This window comes from Giraffa tippelskirchi, chromosome 2 (assembly GCF_054371585.1).
Source record: "Giraffa tippelskirchi isolate mGirTip1 chromosome 2, T2T-mGirTip1v1.2.pri, whole genome shotgun sequence".
NCBI lineage: Eukaryota > Metazoa > Chordata > Mammalia > Artiodactyla > Giraffidae > Giraffa > Giraffa tippelskirchi.
In genome coordinates, this window is record NC_137276.1 from 49,853,706 (window position 1) to 49,876,798 (window position 23,093).

Sequence of the window (23,093 nt, forward strand, 5' to 3'; positions counted from 1 at the left end):
AACATCTTTGCCTTTTTCCCCATCTCCAGTCATATTGTTTAGCAAGCAGTATCCTAGCAGGAATATTACCCATGGAGTTAGATCTTTGAGCTTGTGTATGGAAGGAGATATTCCATTTTCAAAATATTTATTTATATGATGACATCTTTTAACACCAAAGAAATTGGTGTTTATGCTAATTTCTTGTGATTCCGGGGCAGAGTCTTAGCTGCAAATTGAGAATTTGTAGATAACTCGAGGCTTACTTCCTAGGCAGAGAAGCCAGGAATGATTTTAATTCCTTCTGAGAAAATAAGGTGGAATGGAAGACTTCTGATGTTTGCTATCATTCTTTAAGCTTCTTGTAGCACCAAGGATGTCCAGATAGCCGACAGTCTTTTACTCAGGGTTGAAGTTAAGAAACAGGCACTGGGGTGTTTGTGTTTTTACCGGTCTTCAAATTTGATAAATGCCAACTTTTGCAACCTTCTAAAAGATACAGGTTGAGAATGCAGTTCTTCTTTTTGATAGTGAGGGAAACACTGTATACACCATAGTTTCCTAATTATCACACAGCGTGCAGATGGCTAAGTATGGGTAAAATTGAAAGCCTACCCTGAGAAAGATGCTCTGTCCCTAGAACTCCCTTTGAACTGGGCTCTTAGCAAGCCATGCCTATGTTTCTTTGACCAGGAGCCCCTGAGCCAAGGGGGCTTTATGGTGTCCACGGCTTCTTCAAAGTCTCACTGGTAGATACCCAGCTCCTTAGCTTCTCTGAAGCACTGGAAAATATTTGAGAATGAAAATTCCTTTTTGGTTTTGGTGGTTTTATTTTTTCAAGATTGATTACTTTAATAATGAATTTTGCACTAGTACCTTAATGGACTTTATCCTTTTTATGATGACCTGGCCATATTTGAGAAAATTTAGAATTGCAATATTATTCTTGGATCAGTAACAGAACTGTATATAGCCATGCAGAGATAAGGAAAGAAATTAAGTCATATGTAAGTTAAGGCATAAATATATATATATATTTTTGGCTGTGCCACATGGTTTGTGGGATCTTAGTTCCCTGAGCAGGAATTGAACCCAGGTCCTTGTACAGAGTCTTAAACACTGGACCACCAGGGGTCCCAAATTTTTATAATCAGAAAATAATATTGAAACCACATCACATTTATGGTAAGATTTATGGATCACATTTATATGTAAGATTCTCTGTGGGTCATACCCAAATGTACACATATCCTTACTTATTACAGTATTTCTGACTTACTTCACTCTGTATAATAGGCACTAGGTTCATCCACCTCACTAGAACTAACTCAAATTTTTTTCCTTTTTATGGCTGAGTAATATTCCATTGTATATATGTACCACTACTTCTTTATCCATTCATCTGTTGATGGACATCTAGGTTGCTTCCATGTCCCTGCTATTGTAAATAGTGCTGTGATAAACATTAGGGTACATGTGTCTTTTAGAGTTGTGGTATTTTCAGGGTACATGCCCAGTATTGGGATTGCTGGGTCATGTGGTAGTTTTATTCCTAGTTTTTAAAGAAATCCCCACATTTATTGTTCTCCACAGTGGCTGTATCAATTTATAGTCCCACCAACAGTGCAAGAGAGCTCCTTTTTCTCCATATCTTCTCCAGCATTTATTGTTTGTAGATTCTTTTGAAGACGGTCATTCTGACTGGTGTGAGGTGATACCTCATTGTAGTTTTGATTTGCATTTCTCTAATAATAAGCAATGTTGAGCATTTTTTTGTGTGTGTTTATTAGCCATCTGTATGTCTTCTTTAGAGAAATGTCTGTTTAGGTGTTCTGCCCATTTTTTGATTGGGTTGTTTTGTTTTTTTTGTTATTGAGCTGAACCACTCTTTAATTGTAAAAGGTTTTGAACTAAAGGGCTGCACTACTGACCATGCTTGCCTACCTTTCTTCTTTCCCTGGAAACAGGTATCTATACCAATTTGCTTATGAAACTCAAGCAAGATGATGAAGGTAAAGGCACACATTTTCTGGTATAAACCCTCCTGTGCTCTTACTATTTCGTTAACGACATGAGTCAGTTTAGGTTGGGTACTATTTTCTACTTGTCACGTTCTTATTTTTAATTTTCATTAATTGTATGGTGAGCATTTTTGTATATACATCCTCGTGGGTGATGATGGTGGTTTAGTCACTAAGTTGTGCCTGACTCTTGTGACCCCATGGACTATAGCCTGCTAGGCTCCACTGTCCATGGGATTTCCCAGCAAGAATAGTGGAATTGGTTGCCATTTCCTTCTCCAGGGGATCTTCCTGACCCAGGGATCGAACTCACGTCTCTTTCATTGCAGGCAAATTCTTTACTGCTGAGCCACTGGGGAAGCTATATATAAATACTTGTACACTTGTTCAATTCTTGCCGTAAACTCTGTTTCTTACAGTGGGATTAATGGAGCAAAACTTGTGTAAACTTTTAAAGCTGTAGATGCTTATGACTAGAATGGTTGGAACAATTTAAAACTTATCAAACAACTGTGCCTGTATCTACATTTATTTTAATTATTCAATATTTAATAAATAAAAAAATTTTTTAACATCTGTGGATTATGAATAAGTAGACTATATAATTATGATTCAAATCTTTTGGTCCTTGTCAAACTTTGGGGAGTGAAAGGGATGCTATTATAACTACACAAAGATAATGGACATAAACCAGGACTTATCTGGGCAAAACTCAGCATATGGTCTTCCTACTAGTGAAGCATAATAACCCATGCACCTGACTAGAAATTAAAGAGCTAGAATGTTGCCTCTACTGCCCACCTTCATACTCCTTCCCTTATACCTCATCTCCTGAACTTTTCGTTTATAATTTTAATGATTCTTAAAAATACTATTCAATGAAAAATATGTATGTGTTCTCTGGATTCTTTATTGTTCAGTTTTGCTTGCTTTTGTACTTCATGAAAATGGTGTCATTCTGCCTGTCATCTTTTGCAATTTGATTTTCTCACACATTATGTTTTTGAGTTTTATCTAAGTTGTCTCTGTCACTGTCGTTCGTTTATTATTTGTTGTTGTGCAGTTGTTAAGTCTTGTCCAACTCTTCGCGACCCCATGGACTGCAGCATGCCAGGTTTCTCTGTCCATCACTATCTCCCTGAGTTTGCTCAAACTCAAGTCCGTTGAGTCAATGATGCCATTCAACCATCTCATCTTCTGTCACTCCCCTTCTCCTCTTACCCTCAATGTTTTCCAGCATCAGGGTCTTTTCCAAATTATTAATAGTTATATAATATTCCATTGTAAAATTCATCATGAATTATTTACCCACTCCCCTGTTGATGGATTTTGTAGTTCTTTCAAGATATTTTTTGCTATCACAAATTAGGCTCTGTGAATATTCTTTTCTATGTCTCTGAATGTACAGGTGTAAGAGTATATCTGGTTATATTTTCAGGAGTAGAATTGCTGAATCACTTGATAAATCTTCAACTTCACCAGAGAATAAAAATTGTTTTCAAAAATGTTATATCATATTTTTCACATTCTCAGCTTAACTTAAGCATTACCCAATATTTTCACCCATCTTCATTAGAGGATTAATCAACAAATAAAAATTGATACATTTAAAGTGTACAACTTGGTGTTCTGATGTATGTATACATTGTGAAATAACAGTCAAGCTAATTAACATATCTGTCCCCTCAGTGTGTGTGGGCATGTGTATTGAGAACAATTAAGATTTACCCTCTAAACAAATTTTAAGTACAGAATACAGTATTATTAACTATATTTGCATTACTATGCATTAGATAACCAGACTTATTCATGTAACTCATGCCTTTTTAAGTTCTTCTTTTCTAAGCATTTACATCTACTCATTTCCTTTTAATTATTATTTTACTTTCAGTCCACAAATCTGATACAAGATGTTTTCATTATCATTCAGTTCTAGCTGTTTTTAATTTTCATTGTAACTTACTCTTTGACTTATCAGTTACTTAGAAATGCATTTTTTAAATTTCTAAACATGGAAACTTAATGTATTTTTGGCCACTGTTACCTAATTCAATTGCACCATGGTAAGAAATATGGGCTGTTTGGCAACTATTCTTTGAAATTTTTGAGAATGGCTTCCTGGTTCAGATTTTTTTTGTAAATATTTTATGTATGGTTCAGAGAAGGCAATGGCACCCCACTCCAGTACTCTTGCCTGGAAAATCCCATGGACGGAGGAGCCTGGTAGGCTATAGTCCATGGGGTCGAGAAAAGTCGGACACGACTGAGCGACTTCATTTTCACTTTTCTCTTTCATGCACTGGAGGAGGAAACGGCGACCCACTCCAGTATTATTGCCTGGAGAATCCCAGGGACGGCGGGGCCTGGTGGGCTGCCGTCTATGGGGTCACACAGAGTCAGACACGACTGAAGCGACTTAGCAGCAGCAGCAGTATGTATGGTTGAAAATAGAATTTTCTATTTTGTTGGACCAGTCTTCTATTTAAGTGTGGTACATCAATATGTGATTAAGAATCCTCCCTATACTTAGTTTTTTACAAAGCCTCCCACAATCTTGGTGGATTTGACGGTTTCTCCCTACTAGTACTGGGCTTTGCAGGTGGTGCTACTGGTAAAGAATCCGCCTGCCAATGCAGGAGATGCAAGAGACGCAGGTTCGATCTCTGGGTTGGGAAGACCCTCTGGAGTAGGAAATGGCAACTCATTCCAGTATTCTTGTCTGAAGAATTCCATGGACAGAGGAGCCTGGCAGGCTATAGTTTATGGGGCTGCAGAGAATCAGACACAACCGAGCAGCAGCAGCGCTCGACTCACACTATAGACACACGTGTCAATCGCATGCACTGTGGCTGGTGCTAAGCTGCTGGGAGAGGACAGAAGCTTCCTGGGCATGAGGGGACCGTGCTGGAGAAGGGACAGAGCCTGCAGAATATCAGAGCTGCAGAGCTCTTTCTCTTTTGGTTGGCAGAGCAGGTTACCTCCCTACCGCAGGTGAGGTCCACAACTTCTGTACTCTAGGCTGAAGGCTGGGCTGGCTCAATCTGTGTGTGAGCAAAGTAAAGTGATTCCTTTATTCAATAAAATCTCTTGAGACCCTACGCTGTGGCAGGCTCTTGAGATCCTATGCTGACCTCACAGGCTCCCAGTCTAGTGGGAGGCATCCCAACACCTATAAAAGAGCAGCCTCAGGTTAAGAGCTGGGCATTTATTATAGGGGCATGGGGTGGGGCAGCCCATTCTGGCTGGGAGAACACCAGACCATAGAGACTCCAATCGCTCTCAGGTCCACTGGCTAGATGATGTCAGGCTGTCTTTTCAGATTCCAGCTTATGGGACCATTTTGAGTCTCTATATTTTCCACTCTTCTACTCAGGTGGGTAGCAGATGCTGTATTTTCTGGTCTTAGGAGGTTGTGGCTGGGTGAAAAAGAAGTTGCTGCAGAAACTTCCCTTCATGGGTTTAAATATGAATGCTTGAGCCCTGGAAGAGATCACAAGAGGTATTCTAGAGCAGAAGTTACACACTGCTATTTGGTTTGACTTGCCACATGGAAGGGCTTCCCCAGTGGCTCAGCAGTAAAGAATTTACCTGTAGCACAGGAGATGCAGGAGACACGGGTTCGATCTCTGGGTCAGGAAAATCCCCTTGAGAAGACAATGACTACCAACACCAGTATTCTTGACAGGAGAATCCCATAGACAGAGGCGCTTGGAGGGCCACAGTCCATGGGATCACAAAGAGTCACAGATGACTGAAGCGACTGAGCATGACACTGCATGTGAAGACATTGTAAAATTAGTTGCCCCAAATAGGAAAGTCTGATGTCACATCAGCTTGGGACCTCTTTGTGTACCTGAAACCTTGGGTCCGTGGGAAGGTCCCCTGGTGTGTTTTCTGCAGCCCACAGCCACTGCCCATAGATTATTGTGTCTGCACTGGCATCTTTTAGTTCACTTAGGGTAAACTGAAATATCTCTCCTACAAATGTCTCCATTAAGTGGGATAAAGATTTTAAAAGTCCACTTGTTTCAGGAGAAGCAAGAGAGAGTATGTTTCCTGGTGCAAGTGAAGACTGAGCCAAAGTGTTTAAAATGAAATAAAGTGTATCTGGGTATAAGGATGAAACTTAAAGGCACCCAAATGAAGCAAATTGCATTCCCCCTGAACCGTCTACTCCACTCATGTGGAGACTCAGAGGAGCAAACACGGCTGTTCTGAAGGGGTCCCGTCTGTGGGTGTCAGCAGCTGCCAGTGCAACCTGATGGCCTCTGTCTGGACAGATGGACCTTGGCAGGGGTTGGTGCTTACCCACGGAAGGCACAGTGCAGTGTGAGAGGCACAGACTGCCAGCCGAAGGCTTGGACTCAACACCCAGCTGAGTGGACCTGGGGGTAACACACACCTCGGTGATGTCGTTCCCTCCTCCATCAAAGAAGGCCAGTGCTAACACCTGACTCAGAGGGTTGGGATGGGGGTCAAATAAACTCACATTCTAAGAGTGCAAGTGCTCACTGAGTTAGCTGTGTTAGGGATTTGGCTGAGGAATCCCAAGAAAAAAAGTGTTAAGTTTCTGCCCACTCATTTAAATGGAGCTCTACAACTGTCATTAAGTTGATTTATGTTTTTGCAAGTGACATTTCTTGCACACTGGAGTTGGTGTCTTGATAGTTAAGTATGTGTCAAGGAGAAGTATGGAAACATGTGACCCCAAATTTGCGGGCTGAGTCTGTGTTAACAACCAAGGGTCCTCCGAGGTTGGACACTTGACCTGGGATCTGTGAACTTGGATGGGAAAAAATTCCATCTCTGTCCTCTAACCCCTAATGGAAACTTAGCATTTCCTGCTAATGTTAAGTTCAGCCAGTAAGCCACAGTGCCATTACCACACTGGTGATTTTATTACTAGTAGGAGCAGTGAATATGTGCATCCATATTTTAGTTGTTAGAGACATCTCTCAATATCATTTTATCATGGCATCAAGATCGTGGTAGTTATTTCACTTGATGCTACGCCTTGTTATTTACTGTGTGGGCAAAGAAGCACATATATTTCTGTATCACAAGTCTGTTTTCTAGATATTTGGATAATTGTATTTCAAAATAACTGGTTTCTTTTATAATCTGTGTGTGTGTGTGTGTGCATGTGCTAAATCATTCAGTCATATCTGACTCTTTGTGATCCCATGGACTATAGCCCGCCAGGCTCCTCTGTCCATGGGATTCTCCAGGCAAGAATACTAGAGTGGGTTGCCATTTTCTTCTCCAGGAGATCTTTCTGACCCAAAGATTGAACCCATGTCTGTTTTGTCTCCTGCATTGGCCGGCAGGTTCTTTACCACTAGCACCACCTGGGAAAGGATCCCCAAGTACCTTATTTGGGGCACTTAAAAATGTTATTCTGGGAAGAAATCCGTAGGCCTCTGGAATCTAAAGGAGTCTGTGGTCCTAAAATAGTGACTGGCCACGTGGTGGGCTGGGAGGCTGGGGGCTACTGTAGGAGTTGCTCCTCCAGGCAGGCCAGCTTTGCCCACATCCCTCTCTGAGACTTACCAGCTGGGGTCTCTGGGAAAGAATCTGCATCCAGTCACACTTGTGTGGGGAAGATCCTAGGAGATAATATTGGGTAATGATCAGTACTGTTCCCCCTGATGCCCCCCTCTTACCCCAGATGCCCTCATCGTGGACCAGCTCCCCTTGGCTGCCTGCACTTGCTGGGATGACAAGGCTGAGAGGAACTGAGCGGTGTTGGGCTGTGGTGGCAGCTTCCTTCCCCATGTGTCACGTGGGACTTGGCTCCTGCTCCCCAGAGCTTTGGGTCACATAGTTCCCCCTTTCTGCCCTTTAAGAAGCCCTGAGCAGAACGCCAACATGCGTTCTGCTGCCAGAATGCTGAGAGTCCTCCTCCTTCTCCTTGGTAAGTGGTGTGTGGAAAGGGGGCTCACATTCCCCTTTCTTGGCTGGGGCGGGGGCGCCTCAGTGGGTCGGAAACGGGGGCTTGCTAGCCCACTGGGGCTCAGTCCCTCAAGAACACATGTGTCCCTTTGGGCACATAGCTTTTCTCTCTTTGATGGGACATGAGAAAAGCTTTTGGTCTGTTTCACTCCAGCTGCAGCTGACAAACGCTTCTGGGACTGCAGAGGACAGGAAGTTTCCTGTGGCAGAAAGAGCTTTGGGTTTGGGACCTAGACAAATCTAGCTTTAAACTGTGGCTCCATTGCTGACAAAACAGAGCTTCTTAGAGTCTCAGTTTCTGAACCAATAAAAGGGAGAATAATAATGTTTACCTTCTAGGATTGTGTGAAAATTAAGTTAAATTTAATTAAGTCAAATGAAAATAATTATGTAAAATGAGAAAATGTAGATATGTAGATGCTTTTCTATTGTTAATGGTGAATCAGTCTTATTATGCAATAAAGCATGCTCTTATTTACTCAGAGGTATTTGTTTTTTAAAGTCGTTTTTAATTCTGTGATCAAAAGAGGAAAGAAGGGAGAGAGGCAGAGACTAATAGAAAAACAGGGAGATACAGAGGGAGAAAAATCAGGCTAGAGAAACAGAGAGGAAAAACCGATAAGAGATAGCGATCAAGACAGAGTGATGGTTAGAAAAATGCATAGAAACAGAAAAGGAAAGAGTCTTGGGACTTTTTGCAAAATCCTCTTTAACGTCAGCTGTTATTTCTTAAAAAGGCAATGGATGTCTGTCATCTACACAAAGAAGCTCTTTGCCAAAACTTGCACTGAGTCAAGACTCAGAGGCAAGCAGTCTGTCTCAATTTAATATTCTGTCTTTCGAGTAACAGCCTGTATCCTGGACATGGGCAAAATTATTCTCATGGGCAGGACTTTGTCTAAAGCCTGCACTAAGCCCAAGAGAGAATAAAGACCTTGACCTCCGGGAGTTAGCATGTCAGACAGCTAGCAGCCTCGGCATCTGTCGGTTTACACGTGGAAATGGCATGTAAAACAAGTGTTGGTGGCAACGAAAGGATGGCAAAACCCAGTCAGCCAGAACTAAGGATGTACAGGGCAGACAATGGGAGGTGTACCTGGTAAAAGTGACAGAAGGTGGTGCAAGTTCTAACCCTTGTTTCTGCTTTTGACCCATGTAGATACACAAGCCACTCTGTCCTGGGGGGGAAAAGTTAAATTTAAGGAGCCTAGTGAAAAAAAGGTGCAAATTATACAAACAGGCAATTCGCTGAAGAATGACAAATAGAAATAAACCTTTAAAATGCTCACGCTCACAAGTAACAAAAGAAATAATAACGTCAAAAGTTTTGGAGTGCATCTGATAAGCTGCATAGTCATATATATTCTGCTCAGTACTTTACATTAGCTCATTCTGTCCCTGTGACAACTCTGAAATTAGTCCCCCTATTATCTGAGTTTTATGGATGAGGTTTGCACTGTGATACTTGGCCAAAGCATCACAACTGTTTAGGGCTTTCAAACACTACTGGTAGAGATAGCAGTGATCAGCCCTGTGCATCCAGCTCTAAACACACTGCATGTTAATCCTTGCTCTTCTCTTTACAAGCCCAGAGTGCATGGGTAGGATATTCATCCTCACTGTGCTCAGTTTTCTCATGTGTAACTTGGGGATAAAGATAGTAGGGACCCCACAGCTTGAGAGAATTCCATCTGTTATCATATTTAAAACATGTAGCCAGTATCTAAGGTGAGGGGAGCATTCGTTATTGAGTACCAGATTCTGTAATCACAATTTGGTAATTTGTAGCAAACTGTAAGCTGTTCACAGCCTTCTACCCCAAAATTCCACTTCCAGGAGCTCATCCTAATAACCTAATAGAGTAAAAGCTCCCTAAAATATTTAGCAGGATGCTATTCAGCACTGCTGATCACAGCAAAAACCAGAAACTAATGATTATCAGTCGGAATCCGGATAAATCAATTATGCTCTAAAATTTCCGATGAATCCAGTAAGCTTCAATGAAAGACTTAACTTTCTCAGAACTGATCTGGGTAGAAGAGAAGAGACAAAGTCGTAGTTACAGAGTTCTAGTTATGTCGTCTTATTTTGTACGTTTTCTTACCTTTCCAAAAATTGATGGGAAGGAAATATAGCAAATGGTTACAAGTATCCTTCAACTCTTTTTAGGCAATAGGATTATGGGTCATCTTTTAGTTTCTCTGTGTTGGAAAATTTCATAATGTTTATATATATTCTTCATTCCAATAAATACATTTCTATGAAGAGAAAAATAACTACCAACCTATTGAAAATTATAAGACAAACTGCACTTTCCCTTTGTGGACTGGTGAAAGTGACCTAAGGATTATCTAGTGTAACCCATTAACAGATGGCCTGTGAAGGCAGCTGACCAGGCTGGTCATCCCAGGGTATATGTGGGAACTGTACAGGAGAAGGCTTTTAGGGACGCAGCGAGGTAGAGTGGCATCTCGACCTTGTCACCTCGGTGACATCCAGGCTTGCCTGGGGCCAGGGAAGAGAGACCAGGTCCACTGTCTCCCGTACATGGAGTACTTGGAGAGCTTTTGAAAAACCAGTCCTCAAATATTTTGAAACTATTTCTAAAACTTAGATCAAGGTGACAAACATTCATGGACCCAACACCCTAAATTAACACATTTCAAAATTTGGTTGTTTTTGAAGATATCCGTGTTTAAAAGGAGATGGATAAATGAACACATCCATCAAAGAAGCAGGGCACCAGAGATGAAGTTAAACCCTCTGTCTCACTTCCTCTGTCTTGTTTACCTCCCTCTCTCTCCAGAGGAAGTAGCACACCTGCTTTGACTGTGCTTCTTTCCTGTGTTGTTCTCTAGGTGTTAAAATGTTGACCTGAATGCCCTCACAGCATGGGTAACATCTGTGTCATCTACCCATGCTGAGCCTCTGAATCAGGTGTCTTCATCTTAACTATCTGTATGAGTCTATTGAAATACTACACAGTAATTTCATTATCCATTCCAGTACTGACCCAAGTCAGGTTGTTGCTAACTTTTCTCATGACAGCTGTAGCTGCAATGAGCCTTCTTGGTCCTGTCTCCTAGAACCTGTGTGCTGTGTGCCCCTTAGGAGGCATGCCTGGAAAGGAGTTACTGTCATTTGTATGCATGATTCTCCTCTTATTGGGGCTGCTCTCCACCAGTGAGGTCTGGATTATCTATCCTGCTAGTAGATTCAATAAAACTTGATATTGTCACATTTCTAAATTTTTTTGCCAGAGTTGTGAAATATTACCTACAAGGGTTTAGGTTATATGTTTCTGATTGCTAGTGAAGAATCGTTTTCTACGTACTTATCAGACAGGTTTCTTTTTCTCTAAACTTCTTGCTAGTTTTACTTGGTTACTGGTCTTTTATGTAATTTTTTCTGGATATGAAGTTTTTGTTTATGTCATGCATTGCAAATATTTTCTCTTATTATTGTTTTTCTTGTATTACTGTTTTTCTTTTATATTTGTGGTATTCTTTGCAAAAGTCTCTAAATGTGACACAGTCAAATTTATCTTTTCCTTTTTGTGTGTTTTGTTTTTCGGTCTTGCCTAAGAAGCCTTTTTTTAAACTTTAAAGTGGTTGAATTTTTCATGATTAGGTCTTTAATTTATTTGGAATTTATTTTTGTGTAAGGGCTAATTTTAGTTTCTTTATGGAATATTACTTGTCCTATCATTTATTTAATCATCTTTCCTTTTTCTCCTACTTTGCAATACTTCTATCCTCATCTAATATGTGTCTGAACTGTTCATGAGCAGCATCATTATGCCCGTTTCGCAGATGAGGAAACAGAGAAATAGAGCATTATTGCTAATTTACTAGAGGTCAAGGTAAGTGAGAATGTTGGGATTCAAATGGAAGTGTTTTGATGCCCAAAGACTATTTTTGGCCCATCAGTCAAGAATAGAAAATGGATCATCAGGCAAAAACTGACAAGACTTTTCAAACTATCCTTTCAATTTTTTATTTAAAAATAATATTAAACCTAAGAAAAGTTGCAAGAATAAGAATACCACAAAGAACAATTGTACGATTTGCTGATTTAACAAATTACCTCGCTTGCTTTATCATATGCTCTCTCTCTCTCTGTAGATAGGAAGAACAAATGATAAAACAAATGTGGTTATATGTATATCTGTATTTATAATCTCTATTGGTCTTTATGTAGATAATAGCTATGTTTTTATGATACAGAAAATATCTATTATATATAGTAGATATATTTATACATATACATATATACAGAGAGAGATGCATACACACACAGATTTTTTTCCTGAGCCACCTGAGCACAGAAGAACTGTACAAAAAAGATCTTCATGACCCAGATATCACTATGGTGTGATCACTCACCTAGAGCCAGACATCCTAGAATGTGAAGTCAAGTGGGCCTTAGAAAGCATCACTATGAACAAAGCTAGTGGAGGTGATGGAATTCCAGTTGAGCTATTTCAAATCTTCAAAGATGATGCTGTGAAAGTGCTGCACTCAATATGCCAGCAAATCTGGAAAACTCAGCAGTGGCCACAGGACTGGAAAAGGTCAGTGTTCATTCCAATCCCAAAGAAAGGCAATGCCAAAGAAGGCTCAAACTATCGCACGATTGCATTCATCTCACATGCTAGTAAAGTAATGCTCAAAATTCTCCAAGCCAGACTTCAACAATACGTGAACCATGAACTTCCAGATGTTCAAGCTGGTTTTAGAAAAGGCAGGGGAACCAGAGATCAAATTGCCAATATCCGCTGGATCATCGAAAAAGCAAGAGAGTTCCAGAAAAACATCTATTTCTGCTTTATTGACTATGCCAAAGCCTTTGACTGTGTGGATCACAATAAACTGTGGAAAATTCTGAAAGAGATGGGAATACCAGACCATCTGACTTGTCTCTTGAGAAACCTGTATGCAGGTCAGGAAGCAACAGTTAGAACTGGACATGGAACAACAGACTGGTTCCAAATAGGAAAAGGAGGACATCAAGGCTGTATATTGTCACCCTGCTTATTTAACTTACATGCAGAGTACATCATGAGAAACGCTGGGCTGGAAGAAACATAAGCTGGAATCAAGATTGCCAAGAGAAATATCAATAACCTCAGATATGCAGATGACACCACCCTTATGGCAGAAAGTGAAGAAGAACTAAAGAGCGTCTTGATGAAAGTGAAAGAGGAGAGTGAAAAAGTTGGCTTAAAGCTCAACGTTCAGAAAACTAAGATCATGGCATCCAGTCCCATCACTTCATGGGAAATAGATGGGGAAACAGTGGAAACAGTGTCAGACTTTATTTTTTGGGCTCCAAAATCACTGCTGATGGTGACTGCAGCCATGAAATTAAAAGACGCTTACTCCTTGGAAGGAAGGTTATGACCAACCTAGGTAGCATATTTAAAAGCACAGGCATTACTTTGCCAACAAAGGTCCGTCTACTCAAGGCTATGGTTTTTCCAGTGGTCATGTATAGATGTGAGAGTTGGACGGTGAAGAAAGCTGAGCCCCGCAGAATTGATGCTTTTGAACTGTGGTGTTGGAGAAGACTCTTGAGAGTCCCTTGGACTGCAAGAAGATCCAACCAGTCCATCCTAAAGGAGATCAGTCCTGGGTGTTCATTGGAAGGACTGATGTTGAAGCTGAAACTCCAATACTTTGGCCACCTCATGCGAAGAGTTGACTCATTGGAAAAGACCCTAATGTTGGGAAGGATTGGGGGCAGGAGGAGAAGGGGACGACAGAGGATGAGATGGTTGGATGGCATTACCGACTCGATGGACATGGGTTTGGGTAAACTCCGGGAGTTGGTGATGGACAGGGAGGCCTGGTGTGCTGTGATTCATGGGGTTGCGAAGAGTCGGACACGACTGAGCGACTGAACCGAACTGAACTTGAGATTAACTTATATACATCACTTAAAAAAAACCCTAAATACATTAATGTGCATTTTTTAAAACTGAAGATATGGTTCAGTGGTAAAGAATCCTCCTGCCAATCCAGGAGATGCAGGAGATGCGAGTTCAATCCCTGGGTCGGGAAGATCCCCTGGAGTATGAAATGGCAACTCACTCTTATATATACTTGCCTGAAAAATTCCATAGACAGAGGAGCCTCCTGGGCTATAGCCCTCGGGGTTGCAGAGAGTCAGACACACGCCACTGAGTGACTGAGCATGTACAATCTCTCACAAAACTACAGTCACAGGACAGTTATCAACTTCAGGAAAGTTAGCATTGACAAAATACTATCATGTAATCTATCATAGTCCAATATTTCAGGGGACCTCACAGTGATCTTTGCTGCTTTCACCGTGTCTCAGGCAAGGAGCCAGCGAAGAGGATCTGGTGTTGTGTTTGGTTGCCATGTCTCTTTAACCTTCTTTAATCTGGAACAAATTTTGTTCATTGTTTATGATACTGATGTTTGAGGGTTTCTGTCCCCTTTTTTCATGGAACATTCCTCAATCGGGAGTTTGTCTGATATCCTAATGATCAGATTCCAGGGGTCCACTCCCCATCAGAAAACTCTGTAACTGATCTTGCGTCCTTAGGGTTTCACATTGGGAGATGTAAGACAGCTTCCTGAGGAGGCTGATGTACTTTTGACATAATGATAAAAGACTTACAACCAGGTTTTGGGTAATAGCTGTCACTATTCTAAATAATTTGCCACTTAACTACCAACCAATCAATATTTTAAAATTTTGTTAAGATATTGCCCTAAGAAGAGCTATTGAAAATATCCAGTGAAATTTCTAGGCATTTTATTAGAGGTTTGCACCTTCCTCTTTAGAAAGCTGTTGTATAAAATATTCCTGTAGACTCTAATTCCCACCCAAATGTCAGCCATCTGTCTTCATTTTAATTCTGTTGGAAAATACCTGCTGAAATCTATGTATTATTATAATCATGATAATAAAAGAAATACAATATCACTTTAATTATGTTCCAGTGCCTAAAACATTCTTCACTGGAGAAGGCAGAGTTATTGAAGATAGCAGAAGCTTTTCTCCCCGCTTAATTTATAATGAAAAGATGGCAAAGGCCGGGGTAAAGAGAATTAAATTCGTTTTTATCTTACAAGTCAAAGTCATCACTTTATGCCTTGGCTCATACTCCCTGAGATCTTTGTAGAAATCTTTCCTGACAGCTTTTCCCCTGTTCCAGATTCTTGCCAAGACAATGGTTAGGAATTGTGTGGTGTGTGCATTCCAGTGAGAAAGAATTCCTGCTGTATTAGTTCTCTTTGACTATGTAACAAATGATCATAAATGTAACAAAAGAAAATATGCACTAGAGTCTTTCTCAGAAAGTCAGCAGAGGGTAAAGGAAGGGGCTAGGACCCCAGGAAGGCAAGGAGAAATTTCCTGATATGATAAGAATTCTCTTCATGATTTTTATCCATTTTCTAATTCTACTGCTTTTTTTTTTTTAACTGTAGAATCTTAAGAGTTCTTAATATATTTAGGATTGGAGTCCTTTGTCAAATATGTGATCTGCAAGTAGTTTCTCTCAGCCACTAGCTTGTCTCTTCATCCTTGTCCCAGGGTCTTTCATAAAACAAAGCTACTTAATTTTAACTGCCTAATTTACTGATTTTTTTCTTTAATTTATCATGCTTTTGATAGCTGAGTTTTCACCAAGCCCTAAATCTCAAAAATTTGATCTTACATTTTCTTTTAAAAGTTATATAGTTTTATATTTTATGTTTAAATCTATGATCCATTTTGAATTCATTTGAGAATTTAAGTCAAGGTAATTTTTTTCTTTTTCTTCCTTTCTATCTTTCTTCTCTACTCTTCTTTCTTTCCCCTCCCTCCCTACCTCCCTCTTTCCCTCTTATGGATATCCAGTTGCTCCAGCACCATTGGTTGACACAAAGGTTGTCCTTCTATTGAATTGATTTTGCTTGCTCCTCAAAAATCTGTTGGTCGTACTCGTGTGAAATATTTCTGTGATATCTTCTCTTTTCCATTGATGTATGTGTCTGTCCCTCTGCCAGTACCACACAGTACTGATTTCTGTAAGTATACAGGTTCCAAAATGGTAGAGCGATCATTCCTACTTTACTCTTCCTTTTCAAAAAAAATTTTAGCAAGTATAGTTCTATGTAAATATTAGAATAATCTCATCTATATCTACCAAAATCTTTCTGGAATTTTGACAGAAATTACATTAAATCTGTAGATCAATTTGAGGAGTCTGGCATCTTATGTTGAGTTTTTCATGAAGTCAGTATGTATTACTAATTATTTAGGATGCTTTTAACTTTCTCTCAGCATTGTGGAATGTTTAACATATTAGACATTGTATATATATTACCAGACTTGCACCTAAGTATTTTTTTGAGTGATTATAAATTGTATGGTATTTAAATTTTCTCTTTCTATGTGTAATTGTTAGTATATAGAAGTATAATTGATTTGTGTATGTCCATCTTTTATCCTGCCCCCTTGCTGAATTGACTTATTAGTTCTAGGATTTAATTTTTAGATTTTCCTACATAGACCATAATATCATCTGTAGGGACAGTTTAATTTTTTCTGAAAAGTATGCCTTATATTTCCTTTTCTTGCTTTATTGGATTGGCAGGGACTTCTAGTAGTATGTTAACAGGCATATTCTCTATCTTAATGGAAAAATATCTCATTGAATTAAGTATTCAATATAATGTTAGCTGTAGGGATTGGGGTAGATATTCTTTATCAAGTTGAAGGAATTTCCCTCTATTCCTAGTTTCTGAGAGTTTTTATCATGAATGGATGTAGAATTTTGTCAAATGCTTTTCTTGCATCACTTTATATAGTCAGGCAATTTTTCCTTCATTAGCTTGTAATTATGGTGGATTACATTGATGGATTTTTGAATATCAAACCAGTCTTGCATCCCTAAATAGACTCCATATGGTCTTGATGTATAATTCTTTTATCTTGCTGGATTCTGATTGATAATATTTTGAATCTATATTCATGAGGGACACTGGTTTGCAGTTTTCTTTTTTTTTTTTTACATTTAATTTTGTCTGGTTTTAATGTCACAGTAATGCTGGCTTCATAAAATCAATTAGGAAGTGTTTCCTTTCCATTTTCTGGATGGAACTGTGCAGAATTGGTGTCAATATTTTCTTTAAACATTTGCTAGAATTCTCTCATGAAATTGGTCTTGCAAATTTCTGGGAATTTGTAGATTATGAATTTAATTACCTTAATAGCTACAAGGCTATTCAACATATTTCATTTGGTTGAGTTGTGATATTTGTACTTTTTGAGGATTTGGTTCATTTTCTGAGGTCTGAAAGATCTATATGATTCCCTGTTTCATTTCTGCTATTGGTAATTGGTATATCCTCTTTTCTTCCTTTGTCAGTCTTGCTAGAGGTTTGTCAGTTTGATCGATCTTTTCAAAGAACCAGGTTTTTGTTTCAGTGATTTTCTCTACTCTTTTTGTTTCCAATCTCTCAGACACACATCCCTGATCCTAGAGACTCCTGAAGGGAAGTGCCCTGTGAGGTGAAGGCAGGAGGAGCGACCTCAGCAGAGTGTCTGTCTATAGGAATATTCCCCTGTTCCTTGCACCCTGGATGGGAGCCACAGCGAAGAGGCTCAGAGCTGTTGCTGACCTGGCTAACACACTCATCAGCAGACTTCTTCACTCGCTCTCAAATTAAACCATGCATGCTTCCTCTGTAAAGTCATGTAAGCATCTCTATCACACCCAGACCCTCATTTATCCACCAGAATTGCTTGAACTGCTCCTTTTATTAAATTTGATTCCATTAAATAAGCGGCTAATGGTTCTCAGTAAGATGAACTGGGCTCGTGCTCTCCCTGTTGTCTGAATGAAACAGATGAGCAGCTGGGAAATTTTTGCCTGGAACCTGACTGCACCCACCTCAGAGACCTGTGCAAATCCTTGGGCCATGTCATCAAGGAGTTGATGTCCAGGGTTTGAGGTGAAGGACCTAGAACTGGACCCATGGGCTATACCAAGGGACTGGAACACATGGACCTCAGGGCTGTCCCTTATCTTAACCAAATAGTGATTTTCACCAGACTCTGCCAGGACACAAAAAGTACTTGATTTCAGGCCCCAACCTGAAGTAGTTGACAGTCCATGGAGAGGACAGTTGCAATGTGTTATGTTAAGTGCTGAGATGAAGGAACAGGCAGGGAACAGAGAGAAGACCTTGAGCCAAACTAGAGTATCCAGGAGGGCTTCCTGGAAGAGGAGTTTTCCTGAGAGCAATTTAATTATACCTCTGCCTGACTAAAATCCTTCAGCAGCTTCCTGCTGTTGCCAGGACTGACAAGCATTTATGTGGTCACTGGGCCTCCCTAGTGCATCATGCGGCCCATCCCAGGGCTCCTGCTCCCCAGCCCCAAAAATATCCATCAAGTTCCTGTCCAATCTCCTGTCCAGTCTCGTACTGCCTCTGTTGTGTGAGATATGTGCCAACCCCTCCCCTAACCCCAGGATCCCAGAGATGCTCTCTCCCGGTGCTGTTTCCATGCCTGTTTGGGATCTCACTCCCTGCCACACTGTCACCTCAGTCAGGTCAGGGATCCAATCTTGCCAGCCACTGCTCAGCTCATGCCCAGCAACTGCCCTTGTTTGAGTTGGTTAGTGCATGAAGTAGAAGCTTGGCTTCCAGGAGCCAGTCTGCAGGAACCGTGAGCAGGGACAGATCTGGTTGTCCGGAAGGACGGTGGGGAGGGCAGTGAGGGCTGGAGAGGAGTGTGAGGTGCAGCCGGGGATGATAGGGGGATTGTGAGCCTTGGGAGGAAACAGGTCTTATCCTGAGGGCATTTTAGCAGCCCTGGAAGAAGAGCCGCCTCACCACATCCCCCATCAGTGTAGCAGGTGAGTTAGTAGTAAGGAGACCACCTAGGAGAGAAGACAGGCTGGATGTGTCTAGGGCCTCACCAGCAGGGTCTATGCTGGCTTCTGAGGCCTCATTACACACTCACACCAGCTTTCCCACTGCGTGCGGCCTGAGGTCAGGGTGTGGCCAAGGTGCCATGTCTGTCACAGCTTGTACTGCAGAAGACAATGTTGGACCAACTGGCTTGAGGCTGTGTGGAGATAGCCCTGGGCAGCTAAGCTGACCCAGAGAAGGTTCTGGAGACACTCAGAGAGGGCCCCTGAGGTGTCCTTGGGGTACAAAGAACAGAGCCCCCCCTTACAGAGCTGTAGATGAGCCCTCGTCACTGAGCCACACATGACACGTTAAGAACCTGTGGTCAGCCTGGAGCCACAGTCCACACTGTGTGCTGGCCTGAGACTCTGAGGAGCCTGGCCGGCTCGGGTTCAAATCCCAGGGCACTCTTTTTCAGTCGTGTGACACGACATGACATTCACCTACTGGGACTTCCCTGTGAAAGGAGAACTGTGGTCGCCAAGAGAGACTCCTGACCCTACCTGGCTTTAGAGCTCCCCACCCCCCACCAAATCACACACACATACAGCAAGAATTTTTCTTTTTTTGGTTATGTTAGAAAATCCTTGAAAGTTCCAGAACTGGGTCAGCACAGAGACGTAAGGGAGGGACCTGTGTGTGTGTGCTGGGCAGTGGAGCGTGAGGGGACGGGGACCACAGCTTGGTAGGGAGCTGTGAACTAGAGACTGAGAGTGGGCTGCTGCTTTTATTTCAATGATCGAGGGCATTCCTATGCAGACTCAACCCTTAGGTAGCTCCCCTTCCTCCCTCTACTTGGTGGTCCAGTGTGGGATGATGTCTTAATGCTGCCCAGGAGTCCAATGGGGAAAGCAGGGTGTTGGTTGGTGCGAGGCCCTTGGGGGCATCAGACTGAGCCAGGCTCCATCCTGAATCCTGGGGATCTGTCCAGGTCAAGCCTGACATCCCCCTGCTCTGTTCAGAAGACCTTGGCAGCCCTTGGGGTCACAGGCAGGGCTGAGCTTCCCTTTGCAGAAGATGACCCCTGGAGAGTGGACCGCGGGGCCAAGCTGGAGGAAGTGGGTTGAGCCCTGTATGTGGGTTGATCTCTAATCTTTACTTAGATTTGTGGTGTGCCCTGGTTTCTGCAAATGTTAGAAACAGCCTTTAAAAAGATAACTATGGTGGAAATGCCTGACACAGACCTCGACACACAGTACGGCCCAATGATGGCGACAGACGGCTCGGAGTTGCCAAGCTCCCTGGACTTTCATTGGCTGGGTGGGTGTGGCTGATTCCTCTGCAGCTTCACGGCCCCTTCCCTGAGGGCTAGGCCAGCTGTCATCCCACAGCCCCGCCCCCTGGGCACATGCCCCCTTCCACCAAGTCCCCGAGGACTCCAGAGTGAAGCTTCCCAGAGACTGAAGAGCACACTATGAATATTGCATGAATAATAATAACCCCACCACTTAGCGGTTATGCAACGCTTTCCTTTTCCACAATACTTTACCATCATTAATTAGTTATTCTACACTGCTTCCAGCCTCCCCTACTCTCTCTGCAAAGGCGGGCCCTGAGATCGCTCCTGAAGACAGGCTTTCTCTGGTCTGAAGCCCCCATGTTGAGTGGGTGGGCCGTCCCCCACCTGGAACCCCACAGTCTCTCAGAGGCAACAGTAGAGACCTGAGACCTTGATGGGGAGGACTTTCTCCTTTCTGATCCGAGTGCCTTTCCAGAGCCGCTCCTGATATGCTCTGTCCCCGCCTGTCCTGCAGCCCTCTGGAAAGCTGAGGACCCCATGTCAAGCAGTGGCCAAGTGCCCATGGAGGATGGTTCCTGCCCACACTTCAGTCTACACCACCCACCTGTGAGGGGATCCTTGCAGTCACAGTCCTCGCGTGGCCAGGCAGGCTTCCTGTGGTCAGCCCCACTGCACAGGGGCCATTGAGCTGGGAGCCACGAGGGGCCCATGGCCACTGGCTGAGCAGGGGCAGAAAGGGGACACAGATGTTCTGGTTCTAAGCATCACGCCTTCCCATCCACCATGGGGGCATAGGGAGGTTTCATGTCCCCCCCAGAGACATTCAAAGATGGAGTGAACCCATCCACTGGTGAGTGTAGAATTGATTGGGTGTTCCAACTGGGGGGTCGTCTGACCCAGGCTTTCCTGGACATCACTGCCCACCCCACCAGGGCAGCCTCAAGTTCCTCCCAGCTTCCAAGCACCTCTGACCCCCTTGAGGATTCAGCAGCTCTTCTGCTGGATGTGATAGCATTTATGCATCACCACTCCTCACTGAGCATAGCTGGAACTCCCTGTGGCCTCCTACCCCTTTGGGAGCACTCCGAGGGCCTGGAGCACCCTTGGTTCCACCTTGGGCCAGAGCCGGCTCCCTGCATCCAGCCCCTCCATTAGCCTGGAAGGGTATTGATCAGTTTGGCTTCTGCAGCTGAGTGTTTTAATCCCAGTGTGTGAATCTTTAAGAATTAATTAGCAAAGATTGCTCTGGAAAAACAAAGTGGGCACAAGTTTTGATACCGTCTGGTCACCCACCATTAATGTTTTCCTCTTAATTATGAGGCTATTTCTGGAAGCTGGAGGCATTTCCCCTTGTGTTCTGTTGCCTCAGATGGGCTCCTCCATCCTTCTGGTGGCCTTCTGTGGCCTCCTGCTTCCAGGTCCTGCCCAGCTGCCTGTCCCATCTGCATCCTCTGGAAAGCACTGAGAGCCTCAGTTTACCCATGCCCCCTCACTGCTCTGACCCACTGAGCCACTTTCTTTATTCCCAAGGCCTTGTCCTACTTTTCCTTTTGTTTTTAAATAGTGCTCATTCTTGGGGACCTTCACGGATGCCTCAGGCTGGGTTGGGTCCCCCTTAGTTCTCCTGGATGCTAACAGCTCTATGCTTCTCTGTGTTAGGATGGACCCCCTGCATGGAATTACTTACTCACTGCCCATCTTCCAGGAGTCAGGGCCCACTGCAGTCCAGGGCCTGGGAGGTCCTGAGCTGGGTTTGGAAGCAAAAGGTCTGTCTGCTTCAGTGTGCTCTTGCCCTGAATGGGGATCCCTGGAAACCAAGGAGGCATCCCAGTCTCCCAGGCCCATCGTGGAACAATCTTTGCTTTGTTCTCCTAGATCCTCTGCATTCCTTCTGCTTTCCATCTCTCAAATCTGTGCAGCTTTGCAGGTTTGTGTTCTCCCCAAAGTCTAGGTGCTTTCATAGGAAGAAAGGAATGCCAACAGCTATGGGATAGGGATGGCAATGTCCTGTTTACTTGAAGTTTGGCAGCTGCAGCCTCTTTACTGAGACTGGAAAAGGGTATTGAAGAAGAGCAATTTCAAGGTGGTTTCTAGGTTTGTGAGCCAGGAGCCTGAAGTTCCTATAAGTCACAGAATGTCAGAGGAAGGCTGTAGACCCCAGCGCAAAGCCAGCCGCCACTGGGAGCAGGGGCCACTGCATAACCCAGACCAACTCACAGTCCTGTGACATCCTGCTCAGGAGAAGATTAGAGCCTCCATCCTGTGTTAGGGTTTCACATGTCTAATTTCTAGCATCTAACAGCCCCAGGGAGGGGCAAAAGGGCCAGGGCCACTGACCTGGTTTTTATCAGAAGAAGACCCATCTGTGAGCCCTGAGGAGGGATGGGATTGCCAGCACCCACAACCCCCAAACCAGCCCAATTAGAGAAGTGTGCCCTGAATCCTACTGGGACCCCAGGGTCAGCTTCCGTTGCAGGAAGGGTTTGGGATAAATAGATGAAAGAAATCTGTCTGAGTGAGTCCATTCTATGTGTCAGGGCCCATGTTCAGATGAGAAGAGTGAGGTCCAGGCTCTTTTCATGACGTAAAGCATAAAGGGAGCATCCCCTCTCACTCTGCACTTCCACTCCCTTTTCTAATCCTCCCTCCTAGTGGGATCTGGCTGTGTGGTACTTGGACCAGAGCCTCAGGTATATCTACAGCAACAGCAGCCACGTGTCCCATCTGTGTTCCACACATGATCCACGGGTTCCTGGTCTCAGAGTCATAGGAGCAATGCTGTTACAAGATCTATTTCTCTGTGGCTGAACTTTACTTCCTCCTGAGCCCTTATTATATCACTCAGTGTTGTAAACTTAATCTTATCACATAAGCCACTTCTGGTTTAACAGTAATTTCGGGGGATCTTTCCTGTCAGTTCAAGATTCTCCCCTTTCACCTCCCTCTTGCACCTCCCTGGAGGAG

General features: G+C 42.9%; 1 protein-coding gene and 1 long non-coding RNA gene across 9 annotated transcripts in view; one reads left to right on the plus strand and one right to left on the minus strand.

The window, feature by feature from the left end:
• Positions 1-5,187: 5,187 nt before the first annotated feature.
• LOC145534347 (uncharacterized) lies at positions 5,188-15,156 on the minus strand. The gene is made up of 5 exons (XR_014074487.1): positions 15,056-15,156; positions 14,061-14,360; positions 9,049-9,130; positions 7,551-7,606; positions 5,188-5,480 (listed from the first exon to the last, which is right to left on the minus strand). It is a non-coding gene; the product is annotated as an uncharacterized LOC145534347 (long non-coding RNA).
• TMEM273 (transmembrane protein 273) overlaps positions 7,831-23,093 on the plus strand; it is a 31,844-nt gene continuing 16,581 nt past the window's right edge. For 5 of the 8 annotated variants that reach the window (XM_081561593.1, XM_081561607.1, XM_081561622.1 and 2 more), the window contains exon 1: positions 7,831-7,914. In XM_081561593.1, the coding sequence (XP_081417719.1) occupies positions 7,869-7,914 (46 nt within the window). In that variant the 5' untranslated portion in view covers positions 7,831-7,868. Of the gene's footprint in view, positions 7,915-17,435; positions 17,670-23,093 lie in introns of all 8 variants that reach the window. The other 3 variants (XM_081561614.1, XM_081561633.1, XM_081561648.1) reach the window with 1 other exon arrangement.